A 20,063-nucleotide genomic window follows, 5' to 3' on the forward strand; every position below is an offset into this window, starting at 1 on the left:
ATGGGGAGCTGAGGCTGGCAAGGGAAACAGGTGCTGATGGGGCAGAGGCTTTGTTCTGAGACCAATGGGGAGCCACAGGAGGTACTTGAACAGAAGAGGGGCTGAGTGTGGTGTGTGGGTTAGAAAGGGCTGCTTGGAAGCTGCTTTCCAAAGGTCCCAGAGTCAGACCCCATCTCTACACCCCTTACCTGATCCTGGTCTGAGCCACCACCATCCCTCACCTGGATTACTGCAGTAGCTTCCTCCTGGTCTCTCATGTCTGCCCTCGCCCCTACACAATCTCTTCTCCTTTAAGATCCCACCACATCCCAGCTCAGAGCCCAAGTCCCTCTAGAGACCCCCCAGGCCAGGGCCATGTTTCCTTTGAATCTAATTCCCTCCCTCTTTCACTCTGCTCCAGCCACCCCAGCCATCTTACCTCCTCCAAACACACCAGGGATGTTCCTGCCTCCGGGCCTTTGCACTTGCTGTCCCTTTCCTACAGTGCTCTCCCCTCAGGTATCCACAGGGCTCCTTCCCTCCCCTTCCTTCCTCACACCTTCCCTAAAATAGCAGCCCTCCCCCAGCGCGCCCTCTGCGGCACTTGCCACCTTCTAACCTACCATAATAGTAAAAAATTGGGGTAAAATTCACATCACTTAAAATGAACCATTTTAAAGTGTGCAATTCAGTGTCATTTAGTCCATTCATGATGTTAGGCCACCACCACCTCTCGTTAGTTCCAGAAATTTTCATCACCCCAGAAGGAAACCCCCTACCTGTTAGCAATCTCTCCCCCACCTCCCCCAGCCCCTGGCACCCACTAATCTACTTTCTGTCTCTGTGGATTTGCCTGCTCTGGACATTTCACATTAACAGAATCACACGATACATGGCCTTTTGTGTCTGGCTCCTTCCACTCAGCACATCTTCAAGGTTCATCCACATTGTAGCATCATACTATAACTGTCACTTCTTTATTTTGACTGTCCCTTAGCTGCCTCCCCACTGGAACACAAGCTCCACAGAGGCCGAGAATTTTATCTGCTTTGCACTATGGGTCTCTGGAGCTGGCACACAGATGGTGCTCAATAAATGCATGCTGAGTGTTGATTGCATCCAGCCCTGGGGTCCACGTCTCCCTGTTCTGTCTGGGCCTGGTCTCCCCCATACTGAAGGCTCAGGCCCGTCTCTGCTTCCCTCCGCCCATCCTCACCCCACCCCACCTCACCTGCAGATCTGGTTGTGCAGGAACCTCCTGTGGTTGGGCCTCCTTTTTGGGGGCCGGGTCCGACGGGGGTGCAGGGTGCGCAGTATGTGGGCAGCTGCCCCGCTCACAAAAGCACACAGCTCCCGGGGCCCTGGCTCGGAGATTCCAGGGGCTGCAGGAGCCCCGGGGTGCATGGCCCTGGTGATCCGGAGTAGCTCCCCACAATATTCCTGCCAATCTGAAAGCAGCCCCCCAAATCTGTGAAGAGAGAGGAGCAGCAAGGGCTGGGGCTCAAGGCTGGGGAGGGGGACAGGGCTTTGGGAGGAGCAGGTGGATCTGTGGGGAAGGGCACTACCCGGGCTGGCGGAGGCAGGACACAGGGAATTAGGACAGGTCGTCCCACCTCTGCCCTAGCCCAGTCCCTGCCTCCAGTGAGCTGGACTCCAAGCTTTGAGGAGCCCGTGGGCGGGGGGGGGGGGGTTTCCTGATATAGGAAGGCAAGGGGGCAGGGAGGGGAGGCGCCCAATTAGCACATAGTTGGACCTGGGATCTGGGGCCTGGCAGCGTATATGGGGGGCCAGAGAAAAGCGCCTGGAGATGGCCAATTAAGGGGACAAAGCCCTCATTAGGGAGGCGAGGCCAGGAGCCGAGTCAACCGCAGCGATTAGTGTGGAGGACCTTTAATTGCAGTCGCGGGAAGAGGGGGTGGGAGGCTTAGGTGCAGGCTGGGAGAGTGGGGAGGTGGCCCCAGGAGGCACGCTGGGAGCCTCCAGCTGTGGGGCAGGCACCCACATCTGCCCACCCACCTGCAGACACACCTACCTGTGCCTCCCTGCCTCCCTCTGCCCCAGGCCCAGCACCCTGGGGAAACTGAGGCTCAGAGAGCAGCTTGCTCATGCTCAAGGTCTCCCGGCCTGCAAAAGGGATTAGCTTCTGGGGGGAGGGTTGACTTCCAAACCCTGCGTCTCACATCCAAGCTTCTGAGTGAGCAAGGGTGAGGGGAGGAGGAGCACCTAGTTGCTCAGGCGGTTGACACAGGTGACAGCCAGGCTGTGGCAGAAGGGGAGGAGGAAACATGGGCATGGTTTCCCCCAAGGCATTTTACTGAGGGACTAGGGGACCCCTGGTGTTTGGGGGAGGCAGAGAACAGACTGGGAGGTGGCAGGGGGAGGGGCTGGCTGCCAGGGCTGGGAGTGGGGTCCTTTTGTCTCCGGCAGAGTGTTGGCCCAAGTGGGGGAACCCGGTCTGGGCTGGTGAGGGAGGCAGGTGTCTCCGTGTCTGCGCTGAGAAGACCGCATTGGAGGTTTGTGTTGGGAGGTGTCTGTGCCCTATGGATGCAGGAACACGTTACCACAAACCTGGCAGCTTAATACCATGTACATCGATTCTCTTGGAGTTCTGGGGCTCAGAAGTCCAACATGGGTCTTATGGGCTAATGTCAAAGTGTTGCTTCTGGAGCTTCTAGTGAGGAATCTGTTCCCATGCCTTTTCTGGCTTCTAGAGGCCACCCACTCGAATTCCTTGCCTTGTGGCCCCTTCTTCTGTCTTCAGAGCACATTACTCTGACCTCTGCTTCTGCTGTCCCATCGGGTCTCTAACTCTGACCCTCCCTCTTATAAGGACGCACCAGGTAACCCAGGGTAATCTTCCCGTCTCAAGAGCCTTAACTCCATCACACCTGCAAAGTCCCCTTTGCCATGTTAAGGTCTCAGTCACTGCTTCTGCAGATTAGGACATCAGCCTCTTTGGGGGGCCGTTATTTAGCCGGCCACAGAAGGGGAGGCTTAGCCCCAGCAATGGCTCCTCCCAGGTGGCCCTCAAGTCCATATTAATGGGGCCAGTTGTTCCCGCTGCTGGGGCTGAGCCTGGGGCTGCCCTGGTTGCCTACAGCATCCAGGCGGGGAGAGACACAGACAGAACAGTGAGGACGTCCCCTGCGGCTCCCCGGTGCCCAGGCCCTGCACCTGACGTGCTGTGTTTCGAGGAGGCCCCCCTCCCCTGGGCACTCACAGGAAGACATTACTGTCCCTGTTTCTTGAAGGAGAAACTAGGGTTAGGGCACACCGTCACCCAAAGTCCCAGTAGCAGAGCTGGGACTTAACCCTCATAGGGAAAAAAAATGGAGGCACACTAAGAGCTTTCTAAAGGGTCTCATAGTTGTTAAATACTAAAGTATGTAGTTTCTCACTACACTTACAAATATTATCTTCTTTCCGCCAAATGATACCCTGATAAAGTTATCAGCAACATATTATTAAAGACTGGCAGAAAACCACCTCTGGCTCCATAAGAGAAATGAGAGCTACCAGATGTGATAAGGTGTAATGTTATGGAATTAAAAAACCAAAACCTCAGTGCCACCACTTGGGGGATTCTGTGTCCTGACCTGAGCATCCGTCACCTCCCTGGTAAATCAGGGTGGCGCAGCAGCCCAGGGGGAGACTGTGGCTTTGCGACTTCCCCGAGCTCACGGAGCAGCTGACAGCAAAGCTGGGGTCTGAACATGAGTTAGCATATGCTGGAGACCACGCCTTTGCTTCCCAGGCCTGCTCATCGTCCAGCAGTGCCACCCACCAAGGTCAGCACAGCGGTGGCAGCCTAGAGGGCGGGCGCAGGGCTCAGGGTGGGGACCACCAGGCGGGCCACGGCAAGGCAGTAGTGGGTGCTGAGGGGCGGCCTGTGTGGTGAAGGCTCCCCATGCCAGCGATATTGCCAGGGGTACACTTACCTATGAGCATGTTGTGAACTGTGGCCACTGAGGCCAGCAACAGCAGGTCGACCAGATGTCTAATGTTGCCCTCGCTGGCCTCAGCTCCAACACATGGGCTGTGGTCCCTCCCACACCCAATGTGCCACGACACAGCCAAGGATAGGGCAGCGTGGGCACAGGTGTGGGGACATCGCAGGCCTCACCTGTCCATCTTGGATGCCCCCTCACTGGCCTCCCCTCCTGGCCCCCGGCGTCTCTCACTGCCATCTGTCTTTGATTCTCAGTAGCTCCAGGGCTGTCTCTCCATCGTGCATGCTCTCTCCTCTGCCCCGCTGGTTTTTCTGCCCCTCCCTGGGTTGTCTGTAGCTCTTTCCTCTTCATCGTGTCTGTGACTATGCCTCCCACCATTCCTGTGCTTCTGAAGGCTTCTCTCACCATCTCTGCCTATTTCACCACCTCTACAGTGTTTCTCAATGTTTGTCTCTCTGACTTTGAATGCATGTCTGTCTTGGTCTGGGCGGGTCAATTCCACACATGTGTATGTGTTTGTGTGTATCAGCACATGTGTCCTGGACGTGCATGTGGTGTTGTGGGATGGCCTGGAAGGTTTCCTGTCTCGTTACTCTCAGGCCAAGAAGGAAGGGTCCAGGGTCCCTTAGCAAAGGTCCAGGGGCGGGGGGAGAGGACCCCCAGGTCTATGGAGGATTGGAGGTCAAAGCTCAGAACCCAGGACAGGCAAGGGGCCACCCCTGCATGGCAGGGGCATAACCTTTGCTAACCCAGCTCCAGAAGCGGGCTCACATCCAAGCCACCAGGAGCCAAGGGCAACATCTGCTGGCCATCTCTGTCCCACTGCCATACCAGCAAGGAATACATCTGGGGCCACCCACTGGCAGGCTCTGGTCTGGGGATGCTCCACCAGGGGGCGCCAACGCCCTAGGCTGGTGCTGGGAGGCCCTGCTGGAGTGGCGCTCAGGGTGTGTGGTTCCCCACTTCTGAGCCCTTCTCTGCCTGTCTCCCTGCTTAGTAAGAGTCACCCACAGCTGGGGGCTGGCTTCATCTGATGTTTGTGGAGGACCTGCAGTGCAGGTATTACAGGGTATTCACAGGCTCCTTTCTCCTATCCTGGCCCTTGGAATTGGGAGTTGGGGGACACATTTAATCATTGAACAAGCATTTGTTGAGCACCTACTGTGTGCAGAGACTGAGGTTGCAGTGGCAAGCAAGACAAAGACAGTCCGTCCCTGTTGGAGTCTGGAAGGGGGACAGCTGTATAAGAAATGGCCAGTTGGGGATGTACTGTGAAGGTGCTCAAATTGGACAGAAATTGGAGGCTGGATGGGGGAGGAGTGCTGCTTCGGCCAGAGACACCCTCCCTGAGGTGATGGTTGTCCTGCATCCTTAATGGAAGAGATGGCAGCCAGGAGCTTCCCAGGCGGAGGGCATAGCGGGTGCAAAGGCCTTGAGGCAGGAGCAAGCTTGAGGTGAAGTCAGAGAAGTGGACAGGGGTCAGACCCACAGGGCCTTGTAGGCCAGGTAGGAGCTCAGTTATGAGGGCAAGGGTGATGGGGAGCCACTGAGGGTTTGTATGAGTCAGGGTTCCCCAGAGAAACAGAACCAAGAGGATCTATATGTATCTCTGTATCTCTATCTCTGTCTGTCTGTGTAGCTATCTCTATAGAGAGGTTGTTTATGTTACATTACATATATAAAGAGATCCACTATAAGGTACTGGCTCATGCAACTATGGAGGCTGAGAGGCCTCACGATCTACCACCTGCAGGCACCCAGGAGACCTAGGAGAGCCAGTCGTGTCATTCAAAGGCCTGAGACCCAGAGAGTTGATGGTGCAGGTTCCAGTCTGGGTCTGAAAACCTGAGGACCAGGAGTGGCAAAGGCAGGCAGACATCAATGCGCCAGCTGAAATGGTCAGGCAGACGTTGAATTCAGCCTTCCTCCACCTTTCTGTTCTGTTCAGGCCCTCAGTGGATTGGGTGAGGCCCACCCACACTGGGCAGGGCATCAGCTTTACCCAGCCTACTAATGCCAGCTCTTCCGACAGCACCCTCCCAGACACACCCAGAAATCATGTTTCACCAGATATCTGGGCATCCTGCAGTCCAGTCCAGGTGACACGTGAAATTAACCATCACATTTCCTTTTAAAAATTTTTTAAATTTGCATTCATTTTTATTGAAGCATAGTCAGTTTACAATGTTGTGTCAACATGACATTTCCTTGTGATTAACTCGAGATCAGCTCATTAGGACCCTTGATTGCACCTGCCAAGACCCTTCCATTTTGCCATGCAGCAGAACCTGTCACAAGAGTGAGGTCTACTGGAGAAGAGGGGCTTGTTATACAAGGGTGTGGGTCACTGGGGATCATCACAGAAGGTGGCAGCCTCTCTTGGGCAGGGGATTTGGTGTGTATCTATCCCTGTTCAGATTTCTGTACTTAAAACAGAGAGATCCATTTTCCCCACACAGATGGGACCCTCTGAACTGTCCTCCAGGGAGTCTGCCCTGGTTTCCCCCTATCCCGGCTGGCTGGGACGTCTCCTCTGGGTCCCTTGCCCTGGGCAGCCTCCAGGGGCTCCTGACCATGCATGTGAAACCTGCGAGATGGTCCTTGGATGGAGGTGGACTCTGGGCTGGATACACTCCCAGTTAAATCACTTCCTGGTACAGGATGTTACATCACTTCTGGCTCTGTGCCTGGCCAAGAGACTTCAGAGAGCCTTTATTTACTGAGCTCCCCCCACCCCTACACACCAATGAACTGGGGATGATGCCCCTTCCACATGGAGAGGCCTGGGAGGGCAGGACAGGCTGGAGGGCCCCATGAGAGCCCCAAAAGATGTCAGAAAGGAGCATCCTTAGGCTGTGTGAGGCACAGGCTGGCCCTATGGCTCCCTTCTCCTGGGACAACAGACAGCAGTGACCTGGGGACTCCTCTGTCTGCCTCCTCCCTTATTTAAAATGTATCTCTGCTCTTTTCACTCTACTTGTGTGAAAAAGGATATTTTATTTTTGATCTCTGGCCCTGGGAGTTCTGCCTGCTCCAGATACCTCCTTTGTGGGGTGGGGTCGGGGGTGCTCCTGGGAGAAGTGTCCCCTCTCCCCAGGTCACCCCAGGCCCTAATCCTGTCTTCTCTAGTGACTGCAGGTTGTGCTATCACCAAGGTGATGGATTGAATGGCCAAAACCAGAATCAAACGTCCACACAGCAGGACACTCGACCTCTCCCTTCCAGAGGGAAGGGAGGTTGGTTGGGGGGTTCAGGCATCTGGGGTCCCGGAGCATTGGAGGGGCAATGGTGAGTGGGACCTGTGTTCCTCCTCGACCCTGTAACCCTGTAATCAAAGGGGGCAGGACCCAGACTCTAGTCCTGGCCAAGCCACGTTAGAGCTGGATCCCAGAAGCCCGGGACACATGCCCCAACCTCCGGAGTGTGGCTGGCAGGCTTGCGGGGGAGGATGTGTGGGGAAGAGGAAAGGGCCAGTCTCCCCAGCTCCTCCCAGGGTTTCTCTCCCCCTCCTTTGACAAATTCCTCAAGATCAGGGTGCAGACCCTTGCCAATCCTCTTTTGGATAACAGCTCTAGGATGGGGGTAAATGGAGAGACACCCCCAGATGCACACAGGGCCTTTGGGGCATGTGACAGCCTAGGTCCCTGGGCAGGGTTGTGTAGGTCTTGGCCACCTTCAAAGACTGCAGTCCCCACCCCAACCCCGGCCCCTAGGGTGGTGGGGCTCAGTGGGACTGGAGCTGGATGAGACTCATCTAGTTTGGAGGGAGTCAGTCCCCCCAAAACCTGGGGCGGGGTGTTGTTGGCCAGAAACAGGAATACTGGAGACTGGAGAGGCATATATCCAGTTGTTTGCTTGGTCCCACACTGAGGCTTCACTGACTGCCTCCAGCCCTGGACATACCTCCATGCCTGTCTCTCCTGTTTTATTTTTCTCCCAGACACTTAGCAGCACATAGCATGGGACATGTGTTATTTATTATGCCTTGTTTATTACCACTCCTTACCCCCTACTGCAGATTTTGTAAAGTCACTGGGACTGGACTTCTGTTGCCCCCTCCCCGGCCCCCCATCTCTATGTCCCAGCTCCTAGGGCAAGACCTGAGGAGGGTCCTGGGTCAGGACTGAGGATCTGGAAACTACAGGGTCCTAGGAGTCTCTGAGCACTGGCCTGAGAGCCTCAGATGACTTCTTGTGATATCTGTGTCAGCTGCCTGTCTGTGAGAGGGCCCATGATGTCCCTCGCAGGGCCATGCAGAGGATCCCACATACAAGGCTCCAAGAGGGATCCAGCTCTGGGATGGATGGGGGACAACTCCTCCCATCTGTGTCCCTGCAGAGCCAGACACAGGTTTGGCATCTTGTCACTTGCCCCGCAGGGCTGTTACTGTTGTTTTGAAAATGAGCCCGTCAAATCTGCAATCTTTTTTTTTCCCCCAAAGAGGCACCAGGCCCCGAGTGGGAGCCAGTTGCTCATAGGGGATCCTCCCTCCATCCCCAAGCCTATGTAGTGGGCAGGGCCTGGTGTGTTTAGGAGCCATGGATACAGGTGGGGACAGACCCCAGGGGGCAGGGCCTGCAGCTCTCTGCTCATCCTAGTCTTCCCCTTCTTTACTCCTCAACAGCTCAATCTGCTCCAGTGTCCCTCCCAGTGCCTCTAGCAGCCTTCTTTCTGGAGGAGGAGTTAAAAGCTGAAGTGAAAGGAATGCATGGGCTAAGCTGGAAGCCAAAGGTTTCACATGCCTGAATTCACTGGAGACTTCATAAAGACCCCACAGGGCAGGAACAGGTCCAGCAGCTCAGAACACCCATGAGTCCCAGCCTGCCAGGGGATGGGGTAGGGAGGGCAGGCCTTGGGAAACTATGGGAGGCTGTAAAAATTCACTTATTCAACAGAATACCTCCTGCTTGTGATCAGGCCCCTTGTTGGTTACTGGGGACACCCGGGTGGCAAAGAGAGACCCTATCCCTCTGTGATGGAACATAGATGAGTGCCGCTGAGCATGTAATGGGACCCCTCCTAGCGTAGGGGCTTTCCAGTAGGAGTTGAAAAGGGACAGGGGTAATATGCAGTGTGGCCCTCAGGCTGAGGAGGATTGTCTTGGAGCAGCGGTTCTCACCAAGGAGCTTGTGGCCAGGTCTGGAAATGGCCAGCCATCCTAAGATGTGGTGGAGGTGAGCTCGGGGACAAGGAATGCTATAGGCCTCTAGTGGGTGGAGGCCAGGATGCTGCTAACCGTTCTACAAGGCACAGGACAGCCCCCATAGCAAAGAACGATCCGGCCCAAATGTCACTAGTGCCATGGTTGAGAAACTGTTGGATGACCCGCAGAAAAGTCAGTTTGGCTCAGAGGCCGAGGCTGGTGAGGAATGATCGTGGGAAGGAGGGAGAGTGGATCAGAGACAAACCCATCTTCCCCTAAGCCCCAGGCTGTGGAGGAGGTTCGGGGCCCCTGGTGCTCTGGGAGGGCCCCTGCACAAGCAGGGCCCAGGTTTCGGAACAACTGCACTCTCGAGCACGTGGGACCTGGTCGGGGCAGGAAGCACTGATGAGGGAAATGGGAGCCCCGAGGGCCTGGGCATGGGGGCCAGGACAGGAGTGACCACAACCCTGGTGGGCGAGGAGTACTCGGGAACCGCGCTGTCCAGGAGATGTTCTATCCCAGACGAGAGGGAATCGGTACTAATAAAGGGGAAAATGCGACCCCGCGTCTCGGCCTGGCTTTCCCCAGCCGTGGGCCGACCCCCGTGACCGACCCAAGGACCGGGCGGTCAGGGTCCCGGGAGAACTACAATTCCCAGGACACCTCGCGCCGACAGCTCCGGGGAGCGCCGCGACGGCCGGCGGCCAATGGGGGGACGGGGGCGGAGCCTCGGTGCACGTGGCGTCGTGACGCACCGTCGGCGACGCCGGGGTTTGTGTGCGCGAGAGGCCGCCGATAAAGGTTGGGTGCCTCGTGCCGGGGGCCGTTGGGAGGGAGCGCACCCCCGCCCCCTCCCCGGCCCCCACTCCTGCACCGCAGCTATTGGGGCCCCGCCTTCCCGTCGGCCCCCGCGGGAAGGCCCTGGGTCTCCCCATCTCGTTCCCCGGTAAGGGCCTCAGGTGAGAGACCGGAGGGGTGGGGGCGGGGGGAGGGACCGGAGGGCGGAGACGTTGGGGAAACGGCGAACGTGAAACCGGAAGGGATGTCTTAAAGGGAAGGGCTCTATTTCACTTCCGACTCGTGTCGGCCGGGCTGGCTCCGCCCTCTTAAAGAGCAAGGGGCTGCTTTTTAAAGGGGCGGGGCAGGGTGTGCAGTTTACAAGTGCTTCACGCATTTTCCCTCGCCTAAGAATGAATTATCTCTTTAAAGGCCAACGACAGTGTTCCAGGCACTGAAGGAAAAGTATCTGAATCCTGGTGGCTTCAAAGCAGTTCCTAGTTTAGCTCAACAAGGTGGAGACTGGTGTGCTTTAGCAGCGTCCTCTTAAAGGGGAAGTCGGGCCGATGGAAGGGTGTGGTCCGGCCTTTTGAAGTGTGTGCTCTTTATTGGTTAAGATGGGTCCGAGCTCTTCCAGACCACGGATGTCTCCTGTTTAAGGCAAGCCGGCCTTCTGAAAGGCACGTGCTTGTTCCCTAGGATAATCACTTAAAAGGAGTTGCTTACATTTTAAAGGGAACGCTCATCTTTTTGAAGGGAATCTTTATAGCCTGTCCAGAGGGGCTGCCCAGCTTTCTTTAACCCAGGATATGTTCACTGAGCGTTCTCTCTGTGGCAGACGTTACTCTAGGCGCTGAGATGTAAAAGTGAACAAGATGCCTCTAGTATCTGGTGGGCATAGGTCAGGGATGCTGCTAAACAACTTCCAAGGCAGCCAGCCCCTGGACGCTGGTCCAGCCCCAAATCTTAACAGTGCTGAAGCTGGGAAATCCTGATTATAAAGTAGGTTAGACGGTAGTTAACCCTATGGAGAAAAAAATAAGGCAGAGAAAGACAATAGGGAGTATTGGGAGGGTTTGTAGAGTTAAGTAGGGTGCTCAGGGGAATACCTCCCCGAGGTCACATTTCAGCAGACTGGGAGGTGAAGGAGGGAGCTCACTGGACATTGGAGGGAAGGGGGTACTAGGCAGGGAGTCGGTGTGAGGGCCGCAGGTGAAAGCAGGTGACTAGGGTGCTGTGAGGGATGGAGAAGCTATTGGAGGGCAGTCAGGGAGGGGAGGAGGTCGTGGGGCTCGGGAAGTCTGTAGGTTCTTGTAATTGATCTGTCTTCTCTCAAATGAGAGCTGTGGAAAGCTTTTGCACAGAGGAACGAAATGGCCCATCCTCCGTCTGTTAGTAGTTTGGATTCAGCCTGTGTGTTAGGAACAGACTGGGGGTGGGAAGAGTAAGGGTAGAGACAGGGAGATCTATCAGGAAGCTGTTGCAGCTGCCCAGGAGGGAGATACTGGTACCCTGGACAAAGGTGGTACTGGGGGACTTGGTGGGAAGTGGCCAGATTCCAAGGATGCTCCTGCTGGAATCGGGGAATCGGCTGACAGACTGGTCCTGGAAAGTGAAAGAAAGAGAGGTGAGGATGCCCTGAGGAAGAATAAAGGTGTTTCCAGAGATGGAGAAGACTGTGGGTGAAGGAGCGATTTGGCAGGGACAGAGGGGTGGGGACAGAGCAGGAACGAAAACAGGAGTTAGGTTTTGGGTATGTTAAGTTTGAGGTGTCTATGAGGCATAGTCTGGCAGGGGTTTAGAGTTCAAAGGAGAGGTGTCAAGTAGAGATCAGTATTGGAATCACCCCATTTATAGACTGTGAAGTCCCGAGAGTGTGTGAGGGCTTCCAGGGAGAATGTGGACATAGAAGAGGAGGGTTGACAGAGCCCTGGACTCTCCTACCTTCACAGGTAGGGGGACCAGAAGGACTAGCGACCGAAACAGAGGAGGGATGGGAAGTGAGGAGAGCAGTCTCCCAGAAGCCAAGGGGAGTGGCTTAAGGAGAGGGAGCCTAAGGCACCCACTGACCACTGAGCAGAGACCACCGGACTTATCTCCACGGAGGCCGTGAGAGGAGGAGGAGGGAGGATCTGACTGATGGGGTTTGAGATGGGAAAGAGCATGTACTGACAGCACTTTTGAGTTGCTGTGCTGCAAGGAGATAGAAATGAGGCCATAGCTGGAGGAGAAAGTGGGGTGAAGGATTTTTGTTGTTTTAAAGATGGGAGATCTAGCTTTTGGGTACACTGATGGGAATGGTCCAGGAGATGAAGAGATCACTGTAGGTGGGAAGTCAGAGTCTTTGGGCCCAGAGGCAGGCAGGTGGGGAGGGGTAGTGCTGAGTTTCTTGGCTCAGCACCACTGGCATTTTGGACCAGTTCTGTGCTGGGGGGGTCGCTGCCCTGTGCACTATAGGATGGTGAGCATCATCCCTGGCCTTCACCCACCAGATGCCAGTGGCACCTGCCCCACCAGTGGACAACCAGACAACGAAAACAGTCTCTAGGCATTGCCAGATGTCCCCCCGGCGTCGGGGGCGTGATGGTGGGGGAGATTCCACTGCCCCGTGGAGAGCCACCAGTGTGGCGGTTGGAACGTGGGACTCTTCTGGTTGCTTTTATTTTCCCAGTGACAAGATCAATGGCAGGATCACCTACCTGCTAAGAGCAAGAGGGGAAAGGAGAGAGGTCTGAGGGGAAAAGAAACATGTGGAGTATCACCTGGTATGGGTGGGTGAATGGGCCAGAGGAATGCAGTACCAGCATGCAGGGCAATGGGGAGGGAGCTTTGAGGTTCTTGGGTGTGAATGCAAAAATTGCCAGTAACCAGCAGCATCTATTGGGGGGGGTAAAGGGGGAAGTGAGGACGTGGATAGGGGGTGGAGGGTGCAGAGCTTGCAGGATCAGTGGATCATGGTTCTGGTTGAGCCCAGGGATTTTGGGTTAGGGTACCCAGGGGGAATGGTCAAGGGGATGGGGTGCGTGCAGAGTGGGGTGCTCACAGAGCCTTTGTTTATAGTGAAAGGGTTTTAGGATACGGCAGCGGGCATGGATATTGAGGCAGGAAGGAGGGGGAGGTCTTCAGAGGGAGTGAGGTGAAGGATCTGAAGCCATGGTGCTGGAGACCCCAGCCTGCTTCAAGAGCACTGCCTATCTTTAGGGGAAGTGAGCCCTAAAGGCAGTGCTTGGCCTCTTAAAGGCCATGTCCAGCCCCCTAGAGGAGACAGCCGGCATCAGGGGGGTGACCAACTCCTCTCAATTTGCCGTATGTTAGTTACCATTTTAGCACCTGAAGTCTTCCATCCTGGGCAGCCTCTCAGTCCAGGGCTGACATGGGCCATAGGAAGCCCTAATCCTAAGAGAGGTGCCCCTTGCCTCTTAAAGGGCCAGCGTGTGGGTTTGGGGTTGAGAGAATTCGGTGTGTGGGTGGAGGTGGGGGGAGCACACGCCCTCCCCTGACCCGGAATCCCTCGTCAGGTGTGATGGTTGGATCCCACGCAGACATGGCGCCGGCCTCTACCGCAGAGGGGGCCGGGGAGAAGCCGGGACCCGCGGCTCCCGCTCCGACGGCCCAGTATGAGTGTGGGGAGTGCGGCAAGTCCTTTCGCTGGTCATCCCGGCTCCTGCACCACCAACGCACGCACACGGGAGAGCGGCCCTACAAGTGCCCCGATTGCCCCAAGGCCTTCAAGGGCTCCTCAGCCCTGCTGTATCACCAGCGGGGCCACACGGGCGAGCGGCCCTACCAGTGCCCCGACTGCCCCAAGGCCTTCAAGCGCTCGTCACTGCTGCAGATCCATCGCAGCGTGCACACAGGCCTGCGGGCCTTCACCTGCGGCCAGTGCGGCCTGGCCTTCAAGTGGTCCTCACACTACCAGTACCACCTGCGGCAGCACACGGGCGAGCGGCCCTACCCTTGCCCGGACTGCCCCAAGGCCTTCAAGAACTCGTCCAGCCTGCGGCGCCACCGGCACGTGCACACGGGCGAGCGGCCCTACACCTGCGGCGTGTGCGGCAAGAGCTTCACGCAGAGCACCAACCTGCGGCAGCACCAGCGCGTGCACACCGGCGAGCGGCCCTTCCGCTGCCCGCTCTGCCCCAAGACCTTCACGCACTCCTCCAACCTGCTGCTGCACCAGCGCACCCATGGCAGCGCGGCCGCCGCCCCGGCCGCGGCCTCCGCCTCCGCCCCTCCGCCGCGGGAGCCGGGTGGCAAGGTCTTGGTCTCCGATGCCTACCTGCAGCGGCACCTCCAGCCCCCCAGCCCGCCTGCGCCCCCACCGCCTGCGCCCCCGCCCGTGGTGCCCGAGCTCTTTCTGGCCGCGGCTGAGACCACAGTGGAGCTGGTGTACCGCTGCGACGGCTGTGAGCTGGGCTTCGGCAGCGAGGAGCTGCTCCTGGAGCACCAGCCCTGCCCTGGGCCCGAGGCGCCGCCTCCGCCCCAGGACGCGCCCACCGAGCCACCCAAGGCTGACCCTCCCCCGCCGCCCTCTCTGACTCCGTCGTCCCCCCTGCCGCACCCCCAGCCGGGCGTCGCTGCCGCCCCTGGCTTTGCCTGCCTCCCCTGCGGGAAGTCCTTCCGGACGGTGGCCGGCCTCTCCCGTCACCAGCACAGCCATGGGGTGGCTGGCGGGCAGGCATTCCGCTGTGGCAGCTGTGACGGCGCCTTCCCGCAGCTGGCCAGCCTCCTGGCACACCAGCAGTGCCACGTGGAAGAGGCCGCGGCCGGGCGCCCGCCTCCCCAGGCTGAGGCTGCCGAGGTCACCTGTCCCCAGGAGCCTCTGGCCCCCGTCCCCGCCCCGCCTACTCCCGCACCTGCCCCGGCTTCTGCCGAGCGACCCTACAAGTGCGCTGAGTGTGGCAAGGCATTCAAGGGCTCATCCGGGCTGCGCTATCACCTGCGGGACCACACGGGTGAGCGGCCCTACCAGTGCGGTGAGTGTGGCAAGGCCTTCAAGCGCTCGTCGCTGCTTGCCATCCACCAGCGCGTGCACACGGGCCTGCGGGCCTTCACCTGCGGCCAGTGCGGCCTCACCTTCAAGTGGTCCTCACACTACCAGTACCACCTGCGGCTGCACTCGGGCGAGCGGCCCTACGCCTGCGGGGAGTGCGGCAAAGCCTTCCGCAACACCTCGTGCCTGCGGCGCCACCGGCACGTGCACACAGGCGAGCGGCCCCACGCCTGCGGCGTGTGCGGCAAGAGCTTCGCCCAGACCTCCAACCTGCGGCAGCACCAGCGCGTACACACGGGCGAGCGGCCCTTCCGCTGCCCGCTTTGCCCCAAGACCTTCACGCACTCCTCCAACCTGCTGCTGCACCAGCGCACCCACTCAGCTGAGCGCCCTTTCGCCTGCCCGATCTGCGGCCGCAGCTTTGTCATGGCCGCCTACCTGCAGCGGCACCTGAGGACGCATGCCCCCGCCAACACTGCTTCTGGCCCCGCAGCCCCGCCTGCCGGCCCCCAGCCTCCTGCCCCACTGGCTGCCGCCCCAGCCCCCTCTGCCACCCAAGATGTCCACGTCCTCCCCCACCTCCAGGCCACACTCTCCCTGGAGGTGGCAGGGGGTACGGCCCAGGCCACACCCCCGGGCCCAGCAGCCCCCAACTCCCAGACGTTTCTCCTGGTGCAGACTGCCCAGGGTCTCCAGCTGATCCCCAGCAGCGTCCAACCCTCCACACCCCCGCCCCCACCTGCACCCCCCAAGCTCATCTTGCTGCCCTCCAGTACTGGTGGTGGGGGCAGCCATGCCAGGCAGGGCCCACGAGCTGGGGGGAAAGCTGGTCAGGGGGCTGGAGTAGTCTGGCTGCCAGGCCCTGGAGGGTTAGGGATGCAGGGAGGGAGCAACACCGGGGCCAGCACGGGAGGGCAGAGCCTCATAGTTCTGCAGAATGTGGGGGGTGGGGAGACAGGGCCGCAGGAAGTGAGTGGGGTCCAGCTCCAGCCCCTTCGGTCAGCCCCAGAACTGACCACGGTCCAGATCCAGCCAGCCCAGGAGGTGACCACAGTCCAGCTCCAGCCAGCACAGGAGGTGACCACGGTCCAGCTCCAGCCAGCACAGGAGGTGACCACGGTCCAGCTCCAGCCTGTGGCAGGTCAGCTGTCCAGTTCCAGTGGCGGAGCCATGACTACTGAGGCCCCTAACCTACTGGTGGTTCAGAGTGGGGCAGCCGAGGAGTTGCTGGCAGGCCCTGGCCCCGGGGAGCCTGGTGATGGTGAGGCCAGCACTGGTGTGGTCCAGGATGTGCTCTTTGAGACCCTGCAGACGGATGAGGGGTTGCAGAGCGTCCTGGTGCTGAGCGGGGCTGATGGGGAGCAGACCCAGCTGTGTGTGCAGGAAGTGGAGACCCTACCCCCAGGGCTGGCTGAGCCGCCAGCCCCTGGCCCACAGGGACAGAAACTGCTCATTATCCGCAGTGCTTCAGCCACAGAGCTGCTGGAGAATGGCAGCGTTGGGGGAGGTGCAGCCGCGCTGCAGCTGCTGGCCCCCCCACCACCTAGCCCGGCCTCTGCTCCTGCGGGCCTCCCTGCGGCTCCTGCCTCCCAGATGGTACAAGTGGTCCCTGCAGGAGCTGCACCTGGTGGCATGACCTCACAGGGTCTACCCTCTATCCAGATTGTCCAGACTCTGCCCGCAGTCCAGCTGGTGCACACGTTTTGACTAGAGCCACTGTTACCTCTTCCTGCCCTACACAGAGACCCGGACGCACTGTCCACCATGGCTAAGCTAAGATCGGGGGAGGGGAGCTGCAGGCTGGACTTGCTAATAAAGACCAGAATCTCCTCTCCTGTGTTTTTGTTTTATTAGTGGGGTAGGAGGTCAGTGTTAAGACTCATCTCTTGCTTCCTGGTTCACAGGTGACTTGCTTTGCTTCTTGGGGCCAGCCACTTCTGTGTGGGGTTCTGTTTGTCCTTAAAAAAAAGGGGATGCAGTGGTCACTATACGGGGAGGCACTGGAATCTAGAATCCTGGTTTTGTCACTTGTTCCCTGTAAGTCACCCCACCCATCCCCTCACGAAAAAACGGGTGGCTGCGAATGCTTACCCTAAAGGTCACTGAGAGCCCGGGTGGGTTGGGGTGGGTGAGTTTGGGAGCTAGAGAGCTCAGGATGCGACGCGGCCCCTCCCACGAAGGCCCGGGAGTCTGAGAATTGATCCATTCCCTTCGTCGCCCCGCCCCACCCCCGCGCTCAGGTTGCTCAGCAACAAGGGGACTTCTGGAAGGTAGCTGGCTTTCAGCGCGTGCGGTTAAGTACCGCTCCTCGTCCCCACCCCTCCGGGTCTACTGATCCCATCCTCTCCCTCCTGCCCTCTACCCCGCCAGCGTCCGTGTGGGTCTTCCTACCGGCCCCCTTTCTCCATTGCTCCCCCTCTACCTCACGTCCGTCAGGGTCGCGGCTCCCTGCCCTGGTCTAGTCCCAGCCCAGGCTAGACTTCCTCCACCCGCCTCCAGAAGTGTGACAACAGTTGCTAAGGCCGGGTGCAGGCCCCGCCCCGCCCCCCCGCAGCGCGCGAGTCTGACGTCACTTCCTTCGGCGACCCCTTCCCGACCCTGCCCCCCCAACCCCTTGTCAAAAGCAAAGCGACTCGCAGAGGTGCTTGCAGGTCCTACTTCCCGCGACGCCGTTCGGGGGTGGTTGGGCGCAGAGAGGCTCTGGGCACTGGGGGTCAGAAGCGCGGTCCCTTCCCCAGGAGCCTGGGAGGGAGCCCCGTGTTGCCAGTTGTTGACGTGCACGGGCCGTTCAGGCGTAGATCGCTGAACCTTACGGAGAGCCTGGGGGCATCCTGGGAGACTTCAGAAAGATCGTTGGGTTGGGAGGAAGCCTGCCGTGTCTCGACCCTCGCTTGGGGGCCGCGAGCGTCCTCAGTGACCTATCTTTGACATGCTGCTGCTTGTCCGCAGCTCTGGGGTGCTTTGGGCACCAGAGGTGCCCTCCTGACGCTGACCTGCTTGTTTTCGCCAGGTGCACGCCTGCTCCCTTGGGGGCGCGGGAGCCTGGGGGCTGCAATGGCCCCCAGCCACTTGTCGGTGCGGGAGATGAGGGAAGATGAGAAACCCTTAGTGCTGGAGATGCTAAAGGTGAGAGCGGGCAGGGGCGTCAGTGAGCCTGGGACCGGGCGCCTGTGAACCTGGGTGGGTGGAGGGTACCGGTGAGGGACACCAGGGAGCCTGGGAACGGGGCGGGGGCAGAATGGGGGACCAATAAGCGTGGGGGGGCGGGGACACCAGAGAGCCTGGGAGGGGCAGGGCCGGCCTAGTGAGTGGCTTCGGCCACCTTCCTGAGGCAGCCCTGACTCCTGGGGAGCCGCCTTTTCCTCCTAAGAGACTTACTAGCTTGGCCCTTTCTCTCTCTAGTACCTTCTCCCTATCCTGGGGGTCAAGAAGGGTTTTAACAGCTGGAGGGCTGTGGAGTCGATGGCACACCAAGTCTTTCCGTAGTCTGCCCACTTCCAGTCTGCTCTACACCCCAACTTCCTGCTCTTCAAAGCAGAATCCCTGGGCCTCAGCTTGGCATTCGAATACCCGTAGTCCCCCTCTAGCGTCCTCTCTTGCTGTCGAGAGCGTGCTGCTACTCTGGCTTGGGGCATTTCCTCTATCCAGCCTTCCCTGGTGCCCCGCACATGCACCTGCACCTGCACTGAATGGGGAGCCCCACAGCTCCTAATTCACCCATTCACTCACTCAAAGCCTGGTGTGCCAGCCCTGTGTTCCTTCATGCCCACAGCAGATGTGGTCCTAGCCCCTCTGCCACAGGCCCCAACTCACTACCTGCCTGCCTTCGCCTCTAGCAGCCCCCACCCCGGATCCTTCCTGGGCAAGGTCTGCCTCCTCTCCTAGTCCCTGCTGCCCCTGGGAGCCCCCCACTCTGACTGTTCCTCCTGCCCACAGGCTGGTGTGAAGGACACAGAGAACCGCGTGGCCCTCCACGCCCTGACACGGCCGCCAGCCCTGCTCCTCCTGGCGGCAGCCAGCAGTGGCCTGCGCTTCGTCCTGGCCTCCTTTGCCCTGGCCCTCCTCCTGCCCGTGTTCCTGGCTGTGGTGGCCATGAAGCTGGGCCTGCGGGCCCGGTGGGGCTCGCTGCCCCCACCGGGCAGCCTGGGGGGCCCCTGGGTGGCTGTGAGGGGCTCAGGCGACGTGTGCGGGGTCCTGGCCCTGGCCCCAGGCTCCAGTGCTGGTGATGGGGCCCGGGTCACCCGCCTCTCTGTCTCTCGCTGGCATCGCCGCCGAGGCGTGGGCAGGCAGCTGCTGGCCTTTGCTGAATCCCGGACTCGAGCCTGGGCGGGCAGCATGGGGGAGACCCGGGCCCGGCTCGTGGTCCCGGTGGCTGTGGCGGCGTGGGGTGTGGCAGGGATGCTGGAGGGCTGCGGCTACCAGCCCGAGGGGAGCTGGGGCTGCATGGGCTACCCGCTGGTGAGAGAGTTCGGCAAGGACCTGTGACTCCACAGCCCAGAGGGAGGAAAACCAACACTTAGTGAGCATGCGCTGTGTGCAGGCACTTTCACAGCCTCCCTCCTTCTGTGGATTCCCCAGCCCACCCAGGGCCCAGAGACTGAGGCCCACAAAGGGCAGGAGACCCCACCGCAGCCTGACATCTGTCTGCAGCGTTTGAACTTCTCAGAGAGGTCGACCTGTCCAGCCCCTGCCTCTGGTTCTGTCTGCACTGAGAAATTTCCCCGTCTGTCTGTCTGTCTGCCAGGCCATTGCCGCTCGTGCTGCGGGCCTGGGAGAGAGACGTGGTGGGAGGAGAGGAGGCCCCTCCACCAGGGTTAGGGCTTGCTGCAGGGGCAACCCAAGCGGGGAGCAGACCCCCGGGAATGGGATGGGGATCGATGCCCGTGCTTGGAGGGGTTGAGTCTGCAGAGGCAGAGAGGGGGTGAGCGGAGCCTTTGCTGAGGAGGGTTGTCTGTGTAGAGAGCCCCCCCCGGGGGGGGGGAGGCACAGGGTTGCCCAGCTAGCCCCTCCCCGGAAGGTGAGAGCCGGGAGGGGCTGTCAGACCCATCTGGTTTTTCACACCGGTTTGCTAATAAAGCCTGAAACTTCTGTGCGCCTGTCTCCCTCTCTCTGATGCCTTTTCCAGTCTGTCTCGGAACCCCTCCTTCTGTCTGACTCCTCCTTTCCCAGGGTTGACATTAATTGTCAGCGGTGGGGGTTCTGGACTGGGAGCAGGGGAGGC

The 20,063-nt window shown here is 59.3% G+C and overlaps 3 protein-coding genes and 1 long non-coding RNA gene across 9 annotated transcripts in view; 2 read left to right on the plus strand and 2 right to left on the minus strand.

Moving 5' to 3' along the window:
* C9H19orf85 (chromosome 9 C19orf85 homolog) overlaps positions 1–1,562 on the minus strand; it is a 5,983-nt gene extending 4,421 nt beyond the window's left edge. Inside the window, exon 1 of the mRNA XM_064489574.1 lies at positions 1,211–1,562. Within this exon, the coding sequence (XP_064345644.1) occupies positions 1,211–1,383 (173 nt within the window). The 5' untranslated portion in view covers positions 1,384–1,562. The remainder of the gene's footprint in view (positions 1–1,210) is intronic.
* Positions 1–16,672, plus strand: part of ZNF628 (zinc finger protein 628) — a 22,890-nt gene extending 6,218 nt beyond the window's left edge. Inside the window, exons 1-2 of one of the 4 annotated variants that reach the window (XM_031459256.2) lie at positions 9,826–10,018; positions 13,368–16,672. In XM_031459256.2, the coding sequence (XP_031315116.2) occupies positions 13,373–16,549 (3,177 nt within the window). In that variant the 5' untranslated portion in view covers positions 9,826–10,018; positions 13,368–13,372 and the 3' untranslated portion in view covers positions 16,550–16,672. Of the gene's footprint in view, positions 1–9,825; positions 10,032–10,066; positions 11,477–13,367 lie in introns of those variants that run through there. The other 3 variants (XM_064489680.1, XM_064489679.1, XM_064489678.1) reach the window with 3 other exon arrangements.
* Positions 1–19,930, plus strand: part of NAT14 (N-acetyltransferase 14 (putative)) — a 25,340-nt gene extending 5,410 nt beyond the window's left edge. The window contains exons 1-3 of one of the 3 annotated variants that reach the window (XM_031459165.2): positions 17,416–17,483; positions 17,853–17,968; positions 18,779–19,930. In XM_031459165.2, coding sequence (XP_031315025.1) covers positions 17,897–17,968; positions 18,779–19,327 — 621 coding nt within the window. In that variant the 5' untranslated portion in view covers positions 17,416–17,483; positions 17,853–17,896 and the 3' untranslated portion in view covers positions 19,328–19,930. Of the gene's footprint in view, positions 1–17,415; positions 17,494–17,852; positions 17,969–18,778 lie in introns of those variants that run through there. The other 2 variants (XM_010991500.3, XM_031459166.2) reach the window with 2 other exon arrangements.
* Positions 16,675–17,363, minus strand: LOC135322128 (uncharacterized). The gene is made up of 2 exons (XR_010382463.1): positions 17,234–17,363; positions 16,675–16,800 (listed from the first exon to the last, which is right to left on the minus strand). It is a non-coding gene; the product is annotated as an uncharacterized LOC135322128 (long non-coding RNA).
* Positions 19,931–20,063: the final 133 nt, after the last annotated feature.

The sequence above is a fragment of the Camelus dromedarius genome, chromosome 9, assembly GCF_036321535.1.
Source record: "Camelus dromedarius isolate mCamDro1 chromosome 9, mCamDro1.pat, whole genome shotgun sequence".
Lineage (NCBI taxonomy): Eukaryota > Metazoa > Chordata > Mammalia > Artiodactyla > Camelidae > Camelus > Camelus dromedarius.